Raw genomic sequence first — 10,227 nt, 5'->3', positions numbered from 1 at the left:
TTTGGATCCATAAGTAGCATTCGCCGTGTTAAAATTCGCTTTTGCCAAATCAGATGCTTTATTTTCTTTCTTTATGATTGCCAATAGAACGAACAGATGTATACTACTGAGACGAGTTAATTGATATATTAACATCTTCTAAATCAATTAATATTCAGTGAGAAAATCCAGTCATAGACCAAACTTCCACCTAATTGATTATTGATTGGTTCAATTATGAACCCATTGAAAACCCTCCCTACTCATGAATGATTCTTCTTTCTTCTTTCTTCTTCGGCAGAAAAGATACAACTTTGTCTTAATTGGGTACCAATCCAACAAACCTTGTCCCATTGCCTGCACCAATCAAGCGATTGCGTGCGATTGCGAGTGAGAGGCCAATGAATTGCGTGAACGGAGGATACAAATTAATTAATCTCTCGTGAACGCATTAATATTTTCCTTTTTTTTCCAAAGTTTACGCGAATTGAAATTGACGAGGGATTAATTTGCAAGCAAATTTATTTATTTTCTGCAAGCGTTTGCTTTATCAAGACGTGCGTGGACCATGAAGCTTTTGCAAGGAAGAAAAAGAAGAAGAAGAAAGAAGATATTCTTAGTAACTTGGCAGTCTCAAGCTGCTGCATCCTTGTCGCTGACTTCCAACTACCAAGTCCAGTTTTTTTGTAATGGAGCAGCCTCTCGTACCCCACAACTCTTTCTTCTCCTTTCTTCCTTGTTCTTCCCATTCTGATCACAGTCCCAATCAGAGACGCTAACTCTCATGGAGTACGAACGCATCCACCAGCCGTTCTTTCCTCAGGTAAATATCTATCTCCTCTTTTTATCTACCGTGAGCTCCATCGAGCTGTGGATTATAGTGTTGACGAAGATGTTTTGCCGTTCAGGGCGGCGGCGGCGGAGGCGGATTCTCTCCGAAGAAGCTCCGGGAGAAGCTGCTTCGAGTGGAGAAGAGGAGAAATGAAGAGTTGGAACAGGAATCGAAGGCGTCGTTGAGATCGGAGCATACGGAGGTCGAGAGCGGAAGTAAAAAATCTCCTCTCTCCCCTTTCTGTAAAAAAAACAAAAATGACGATTTTTGCTATTCGATTCAAGGGAATTCAACGGAATCTTGCAGGGGCGAGCGAGGCGGGTAGTTGCAAGGATGTAGAGTGCTCCATTTCAATGGAGTTCACGGGCAGCCACGGGAGGAGAGATCTCGCCATCGGTGCATGGAGGATCGATTCTCTCGAATCAGACGGCGTGGCCACCGGATTCCAGTTCCAGAAGGCGGAGAGGACGCCGCACCGGTTGACGATGGGTACGGCGACGCTAGCACCGCCATTTTCAAAGCCAGCGCCGTCGAAGTGGGACGATGCGCAGAAGTGGATTGCGAGGCCGACACCGAACCGCGGGGGCGGCGGAGGGCAGGCTAAGAAAGGAGGCTTAGCTGGGTACATAACTCGAGAGGTGGCTGCTAAGGTCGTTTTGGACGAAGCAGAGACCAAGAGAGTGGCCGTGAGCGTGAGCCATGCGAAGAAAGAGGTGGAGTCAGGAGCGAAGCCGGCGGTTGTTTTCGAGAATCCAGTGATTAATGCAGATGGTAATCGACATAAAACTTCTTATTTGCTACTGCCTCCTGCCAATTGACATAAAACTTGTTAGTTGGAACAACACTAATGCATTGTAACAACTCTCTGCTCTGCAGCTGATCCAAGTCGGCACGATTTATCAGCATCTGCTCGGAGCACTACTACAATATTTGTGACGCCGGCAACTGCTGTTAGGGCTGTTTCCATGAGGGATATGGGCACAGAAATGACTCCTGCAGTAAGCCAAGAGCCTTCTCGAACGGAAACGCCCATTAGAGCAACTTCGCCGTCTACTGGTCCACCTTTCCCCCATCGATCGACAGCGCAAAGAACAGCTCCGTGTTCAACAACTCAGACACACTCATCTGCTGGCAACGAGGAACAGAGCATCCAGCAGATGTCGGAGAAGGAGCAACGAAGAAAAACAAGGAGGGAGATAATGGTGCTCGGCCAGCAATTGGGGAAGACGAACATAGCTGCATGGGCCGGCAAGGAAGAAGAGGAAATGATGGATGCATCGGCGGTTTTGGCCATATCGGTGCCGAAGGACCACCCTGCCGAAAGTGCAACTGAAGCTCGAGCAGTGGCATGGGAAGAAGCTAAGAAGACCAAGCATTTCGTTAGGTATCTCTGAATTGTGCCAATAAGCAAGCATCTAGTTGCAAAAGGAAATGATAACATGAAGTTGCTTTCATGATCTTTATGGGAAATTGTTCCTCAGGTTTAAACTAGAAGAGATCAAAATCGCGGCATGGGAAGATCGTCAAAAAGCGACAATAGAAGCTGAAATGAGGAAAGTTGAGGTAAACGCTACAGATGCTTCTGTGTATTGCCTCTAATTTTATTGGGAAGCCATAAGCCATAAGGCATAACAAACGGAAATCTATATATTCTCATTATTCCAAATCTTCAAATCCAAATCGTAATCAATTCAACTTGTTGTCGGCCCATGAAGCATGCAATCAATTTTGATTATTTCAATTTTATCAGGCTGAGGTAGAGATAACGAGGGCATCTGCGCACGAGAGGTTAATGAACCAGCTTGCTGCCGTGCGCCACAAAGCCGAAGCAAAGCGCGCTGAAGCAGAAGCCAAAAGAGACCAACAAGCTGTTAAAAATACTCGACGGGCTGACTATATCAGAAGAACTGGTCAGATTCCTTCTAGATTTCCTTGCCGGAGTTGGTATTCTTTGCGCAGATTTCTTTGGAGCAAAGATTCAATCCGCAGTGAGAGTAATGAGAAGATTTTAAAGTAGATATGTTAAATCTGTAGTTATTATCGTTTTTTAATATTCAGATATTCTTTATCAAAGAAGATTATGATGAAAAATCATCAAAGATTTGTTATACAAAACAGAAATGCATCGAGAAAAAGTCACTGAATATTTGGTATGCTAGCGCTCATTGTTTTCTATTCTCATTCCAGACAGTTGAAAACCTACACAATTTCAGTGAAATGAATGTCTATTCACGTCTCTGATCATCCTACTTGTGTATCTGGATGAGTTGAATATTAACTAATATTCAATTCAAAGATGGAATTTTGATCCCGGCGAACAAGAAAGTTGAATGTGGTATGGTTTTGCACCAACGAGGAAGAGAATAATAAGAGAGCTGGTGCCGGTCACAAGGATAAGAAAGAAGGTTCTTGCAATGCGGATGAAGCCTCAAAAAATTGCATTGCCTTGCCTCAAGTTGTGCATCTTTTGATGTAAAACGTAATAACAGCTCCTTTATCCAATCTCACAATAAGAAGGGAGGTAAATTAGGTACTGAAAGACTTTCTAAGTAGGAAGATTATTTACCATAATCATAACTCTAACATCACTTGAGTACCAACTCAACTAGGCCTACAAACAAAAAAAATCAGAGCAAGGGAGGCTGTGGATCCTAGTCATGTGAATGACTTCGGTCTCTAGCGTGAAAGCAGAACAATACGTCTCAGGCATGTCAGTGCATGGGGTATGGTTCTGACTTTTAATCAATGTTTTTGCTGAAAGAATCATTGGTGGGTAAAATCCATGAGATAGCAGCTTGTTGTTTTATTGGACTTGCCAGTTTCAGTCTTGTTTCAGTCTTGTTATCCATGAGATAGCAGCTTGTTGTTTTATTGGACTTGCCAGTTTCAGTCTTGTTATCCATGAGATAGCAGCTTGTTATCCGATATTATCAAATCAAACAAATGTTGAACTTACGTGGACACATATTCAAAGGCACCAGTTATTTACAATATGAAATGTTCTCTCTCGAGTCCCATTTATACATGATAGCATATCTAAGACAACTTTTAACACATGACCTGAGCAAAAAAATAGAAATAAAAATGATAAACTAAAAACAAAAGTATTTGATACCTAAGAACAACATGTTGAATTCCTTGATATTCCAGCCGACCTATCTGAAAGAACCATTCCTGCTGGTTGTTGAGCTGGTTGGGTTGATGTTAAGAAGGTGAAAGGGTGTCTTTTCTCCTTCACCTTCCAACCCTTTATATTCCTCCATTAATGAAGGTAGAGAAAGATGAAGAGTCATCTTCCTCTATATAATAGGTGTCCAAGGCAATTGGTGAAGGTGGAAAAAAAATGAGAAAAACACAAGAGGGAAAGGAAGAGGAGACTTGCTATGTGCGAGTTTTTTGGCAAAGTCAAAGAGAATGGGTTCGTCCCATATGAAAGGTCTCTGTGCAATCACTTCTCTTCGTCAAAATGAAAATCTCTCTGCCGCCGTCGCTAGGCAAGATCGCGACTGGGTGACGATCTGCCGTAGTTGTTAAGCCCCGAGAAGTTGCTAGCTATTGGCTTCCGTAGCCGGAAAATGCCGGCGACCACGTCGGGAGGCTGACAATCGAAGGTAATGACAATCATGTTCGTCGCGACAGAAGAAGAGAGTGTCGCGATCGTGACAAAGAAGAGAAGAAGTTATACAATCAATTAAACTAACAAAGCACAGTGAATTTGTGTAATCGATTGGAGTAATCAATTCAAATATTTTTTTTTAATCGATTGAGATAATCGATTAAACGAAGATGAACAATATTAATTACTGTTCATCCGTCAACACTGTTTGAAAATGATTATTTTAATCGATTAAGATTTCATGCATAAATAGTATATTATGCTAATCATGCGTGAATCGATTGTTTACTATTTAATCAATTGAAATTGATTAATTAAAGTTTGATTAATTGAAAATTGAACTATACCAGCTTGATCCCAGATCTGGTTCAAATCATTAGTTGGTTTAACCAGACCAGTTTAATTCAATAATACAGAGCTCAAATCATTCGTTGGTTTAACCAGTTTGGTTTATTATTGAATTAATTCGAATGATTTTGATTACATAAGTTGGTTTAACCAAAATGATTAGATTTGTTCTAATGGGTCAGACTTAATCCAATAAGCATTGGATTGATCAAATGGATCTGAGTTTGATCAATAAGTCTGAAATTGACTTAAATGAGCTTAGATTAAGAGAACATAGGTAAGAAATCCCAGTCTAGTTAGATTAGTTCTACTGAGGGCATTGGACAGAGCTCAAGATCTGGATTCCCAATCAACCGATCAAATGGATCAGCCAATTTAGACTCCTGTAAATCAAGAAGATTTATTTTTCTTGATTAATAATGTTGGTTCCATGCTTATATAAATTAAATAAAGCCAGTTTTGTACTGGTTAGTTGATTTTCTACTAACTTATTTAATTTCAATTTAAAGTTGGCACAGATGATTACCAATCCTGGAAACTCGAATAAGAAGAGTTTTCAATCCTGGATAATTACAGGATCTGTGCATTGATTCGTTCACTGCCGAAGAATCCTAAGGTGGTAGCACACCAAATATGGAGGCTCTCCGAAGGGAGAACCTTATATGCACAGTGGTGTATAGAGCTACTTCACCATGAGTTCCTAGAGGAAGATCCTGAAGAATTTGAGAAGGATCCAGAGGAGGATCCTGAAGAATCTAAAGAGGATTCTGAAGAAATTTCAATGATAGATCAAATTGAAAATCTTGAAATTGTTCTATCAGAGATTGCCTCAAATAAGTCCAGATTGAAGGGAATTATGTTGGCCACTGCACTAGTGTCTGTCCTAATGGGAGTGGTGTCTACCTATCTCGTTTGTAAGAGTTCTGTTATTGTTACTGTCATTATGTATGAACAGTATTAGTCCATTTAGTTTATGTCTGTTTGTTATATGTTAACATATGCGACATGTTTATATGAATGATATGTTCATTCATATGTTTATTACTTCATGATACATGAAAAATGATTAGTTCATTTTATTAAATGATTAGTTCATTTAATTAAAGAAATCATGATAGAATGATGATTAGTTTATTTGTTGGGATGTATGTAATTGTATTGATCAATGTTGATTTGATTGGACCATACAAATCATGAGTGGAAATATAGTTATTACTTGATTTTGTAAACCAATTCAAATTAATATTGAGTCAATAATAAATTACATGCATGTGAATTGCATTGAATACTAAATAATATGTTTATTTATGTAAGATCATGACAAATAAGAACATCATAACTTATATCAGGATAACTACAATATCTGGCAACTCAAGATATAATATGTTCTTGAGGAAAAAGAAGTTCTTAAGACTATAAAACTGGTTATGGAAGACCTGTAGATCCCACTACGCAAAACAGACGAGATCTCAATGCCTATAGGGTATGGAAAAGGAAGGACTCCATTGCTAAGAGAATATTGATTAGTTCAATGATGGATGACCTGGTATTTGAGTATAAGTCATTACCATCGGCTCATGCTGTCTGGGTAGCCCTTAGAGAAAAGTACAGTAGAGGAAGTCTGAGCAAACTTCGAAAGCTAACGATTAAGTTTGACAGCTACATTAAGCGTCCGAATCTTTCAATGGTTCAACACCTTAGGGAGATGTCGAACATAACTCAGTAGCTTAAAACTGCTGGTCATGAGTTGACCGATGAATAACAAGTTCAAATAGTTATTCGTTCCCTTCCAGATTCTTGAGAGACCATGAAGCAGACCCTAACTCACAGTGAGAGTATTAAGACTTTCATTGGCATCTCACACCATGTAGAATTGGAGGCGGAGAGAGTTGAATCCGCAAGGATTTTTTGACTAGCCTATGTGGCTATTGGTTCTGTTGGATCATCTGGATCCAAGAAAAAGAAATGGTTCAAGAAGGGGAAGAGAAAGAAGAAAGAAGTTGCTATTGTGGGACATGACCCAATCAAGAAGAAAGGAAAGAAGACTAGACTAAAACAATGCAAATGTGTCTTCTTTTCTTGAGCATTTTGTTGTTAGTCTAGTGTTGTTAGTTGATTCTTATCCTTTGTGGATTATAGATTCAGAAGCAACCAACTATGTAGCTCAGGAGTGAGTTACATTTGTGGAGTATCGTCGGGTACCAGTTAGCAACAAATGGATATATGTAGGAAACAATACAAGAATTGAAGTCAAAGGAATTGGCACTTGCAAGCTCAACCTACGTGGTGGGCGTACCCTGTTTCTACATGATGTCCTGTATGCTCCTGAAATTTGACAGAATCTGGTTTCCGTCATTTATCTTCTTGATTTAGGTTATTGTGTAAATTTTTATAGCCGTTGTGTGAAACTTCGAATTAACTCTGTGTTAATTAGGCATGGTTATGCAACAAATGATTTTATGGTTCTTGATATAGAACCAAATAATAATGATGGTTGTTTTTCAAACATTGCTCTTACTAATAATGCTGATATTAATGATAAAATTTGGCATGCTAGACTAGGACATATAAGACAAGAATGAATAAATAGATTAGCTAAGGAGAGCTTTTTAGACACTCATGCTAAGATAAACTTGTCTATATATGAACATTGTCTTGTTGGAAAGACAACTAGGAAACTATTTGGTAAGGCTATTTGGGCTGAATCACCATTGCAATTAATTCATTTGGCTATTTGTGGTCCAATGAATATGAAGGCTAGAAATGAGAGTTTTTATTTCATTACATTTATTGATGACTTCACACGTTTTGATCATGTGTATTTGATTTCTCACAAATTTGAAGCATTAGATTGCTTTATTCGTTACTTGAACGAAGTTGAGAATCAAATGAAAAGTAAGGTTAAAACCTTGCGCATTGACCGTGGAGGTGAATATTTGTCTGATCAGTTCAAGACAATATGTAATGAGAAAAGGATTATTAGACAGCTAACTATCCCTAGAACTCCATAGCAAAATGAGGTTACTAAAAGAAGAAATAGGACTTTTCTTGAAATGGTTAGGTCTATAATGCCGTAGGCTAATTTGCCAATCTCCTATTGGGGAGATGCATTATTAGTTGCAGCCTATATACTTAACAAAGTGTCTTCAAAGTCAATTTCATCTACCCCATATGAACGTTAGACAGGTAGAAAGCCGGATTTGAGTAATCTGAGACCTTGAGGGTCAGCTACCTACATTCATGATAAGACTCATGAACATGAAAAATTATAACCTAGAGGTAAGAAGTGTATCTTTATAAGGTATTCTGAAACTTCCAAGGGTTATATTTTTATTGGTGAGCAACAAGATGGAATCATCTCTGAAATAGAGTCAAGAGATGCTACTTTTCTTGAAACTGAGTTCCCAACACGATATGAAGTTGGTAAGACAATTCCTATATATGAGATAGAGGAGGAGGGTAATGTTCCTTTATCAACAAATCAGGAGATGTCTGAATCTAGTCAACCGAGTGGGAGTAATTTACCACTGAATGAGTCAGTTTCTCAATAGTCTAACCTTCGAAGAAGTAGTCGTCATATTATTCCTCAGAGAAGGTTTGATATTGAGAATGAGACATTGATGATTCTCCCAGTTGATGATGAGGAACCTCAAACAGTTGAGGAAGCTTTGAGAAGCTCAGTAAGAGAAAAATGGAAAATTGCAATGGATGAGGAAATGGAGTCAATGAGAAAGAATCAAGTTTGGGATTTAGTCAATCTTCCTCCGGGTCGAAGGGCTATTGGGAATAAGTTGATTCTCAAAATAAAGAGGAAAGAAGATGGATCGATTAATCGATACAAAGCTCAATTAGTTGCAAAAGGATATACCCAAATGGAGGGTATTGACTTTGAAGAGATATTCTCCCCAATTGTGAAGTTTGTGTCAATATGTGTCATCCTAGTTATAGTAGCACAATTTGACATGAAATTACATCAGATGGATGTAAAACAACTTTCCTTATTGGTAATCTTGACGAAGAAATCTATATGGTACAATCAGAATGTTATGTTGCTGAAGGCCAAGAGAAAAGAGTATGTAGACTTGAGAAGTCTATATATGGGCTAAAGCAAGCGTCAAGACCATGGAACATAAGATTTAATGAAGTCATTTTATCTTATAGTTTCGAAATGATCAATGAGGATCATTGTGTTTACCTAAAAAATGGAAAAAGGAAAGTTTATCATTTTATCATTATATGTTGATAATATGCTAATAGCTGGAAGCGACATATAGTGTGTGATAGAAGTCAAATCTTGGATTTCATCACAATTTGACATAATAGACATGGGAGAAGAAGAGTACATCTTAGGAGTGAAGATCATTAGAGATCGTTCAAAAAGGCTTTCGGGTTTGTCTCAAGAAGTTTATATCACTAAAATGCTATAACACTTCAATATGTCAGGTTGCAATATCGAACAGACGCCTATAGCGAGAGATACTGTTTTGAGCAAAAGTATGTATCCCAAGACTCCTGAGGAAATAACCAAAATGAAGAAAAATCATATGTCACTGCTATTGATAGTTTAATGTACACTATATTGTGTACTCGTCCTGATATAAGCTATGGTGTTGGCTTAGTTAGTCGTTTCCAGTTAAACACAGGATCGAGACACTAGAAAGCGATGAAGAAGATAATTAAATACCTCAAAAGGATAACAAATTATGTATCTGTTTTTCAAGGATCTAAGATGAGCTTGAGTAGCTACACAAATGTAAATTGGGCAGGAGACCTTGATGACAGAAAATCCACATCAGGCTATACCTTCTTGCTAAATGGTGGCGTCATCTCATGGAATAGCAAGAAGTAGGCTTATGTAGCCTTGTCGACATTGAAAGCTGTGTGGCTTACGCATCAGTTGTACAACAATCTGTCTAGTTGAAAAAGTTTTCTAAAGCATTTGAAGATTGCTGAGGACAGTGGGAGTCCTGTTACAGTGTACTGTAACGGCCAAGCTGAGGATCCCAAATATCACAGCAAAGGCAAGGATATAGAATTAAGTATAATTTTGTAAGGGATATTGTGGATAAGAAAATGATAATTCTTGAGTATATCCCTACACGTACTATGTTTGCATATCCTTATACTAATCTATTGACTAAAGAGTCATTTCAAAGAATGGGAAGTCTTTGTGACTTCATAAAATATAGCACGTTGCAAAATGTCATGATTTATTCAGTGTATAAATTGTTACATTTTGAATTAAAGTCTCGATGAGCATGTTGGCAGGTTGAGCTTGGTCACTCACATGGACAATCATCTCTATTTGTTGAGTATAAATAAAGATAAGACCGTTACTTATGGGACAGCTTATGTAACTGTGAATAGAAACATACCTATAAGTTAAGGTCGCCTTGATAATTATGTCAAGATGAGATCATTTATGTAATGATCGAAGTAAATGAACCCACTA

General features: G+C 38.3%; 1 protein-coding gene across 1 annotated transcript; it reads left to right on the top strand.

The window, feature by feature from the left end:
- The first annotated feature begins 441 nt into the window (after positions 1-441).
- LOC122025139 lies at positions 442-2,932 on the top strand. Its single transcript, XM_042583904.1, has 6 exons — positions 442-802; positions 888-1,026; positions 1,118-1,582; positions 1,688-2,195; positions 2,293-2,374; positions 2,562-2,932. Exons 1-6 carry the CDS (start codon positions 764-766, stop codon positions 2,826-2,828), a joined length of 1,500 nt encoding a protein of 499 aa, XP_042439838.1. The 5' UTR covers positions 442-763; the 3' UTR covers positions 2,829-2,932.
- The last annotated feature ends 7,295 nt before the right edge of the window (positions 2,933-10,227 follow it).

This window comes from Zingiber officinale, chromosome 9B (genome assembly GCF_018446385.1).
Source record: "Zingiber officinale cultivar Zhangliang chromosome 9B, Zo_v1.1, whole genome shotgun sequence".
Taxonomy (NCBI): domain Eukaryota; kingdom Viridiplantae; phylum Streptophyta; class Magnoliopsida; order Zingiberales; family Zingiberaceae; genus Zingiber; species Zingiber officinale.
Note: the sequence above shows the minus strand (reverse complement) of the source record. Positions and strands in the feature narration are given on the sequence as shown.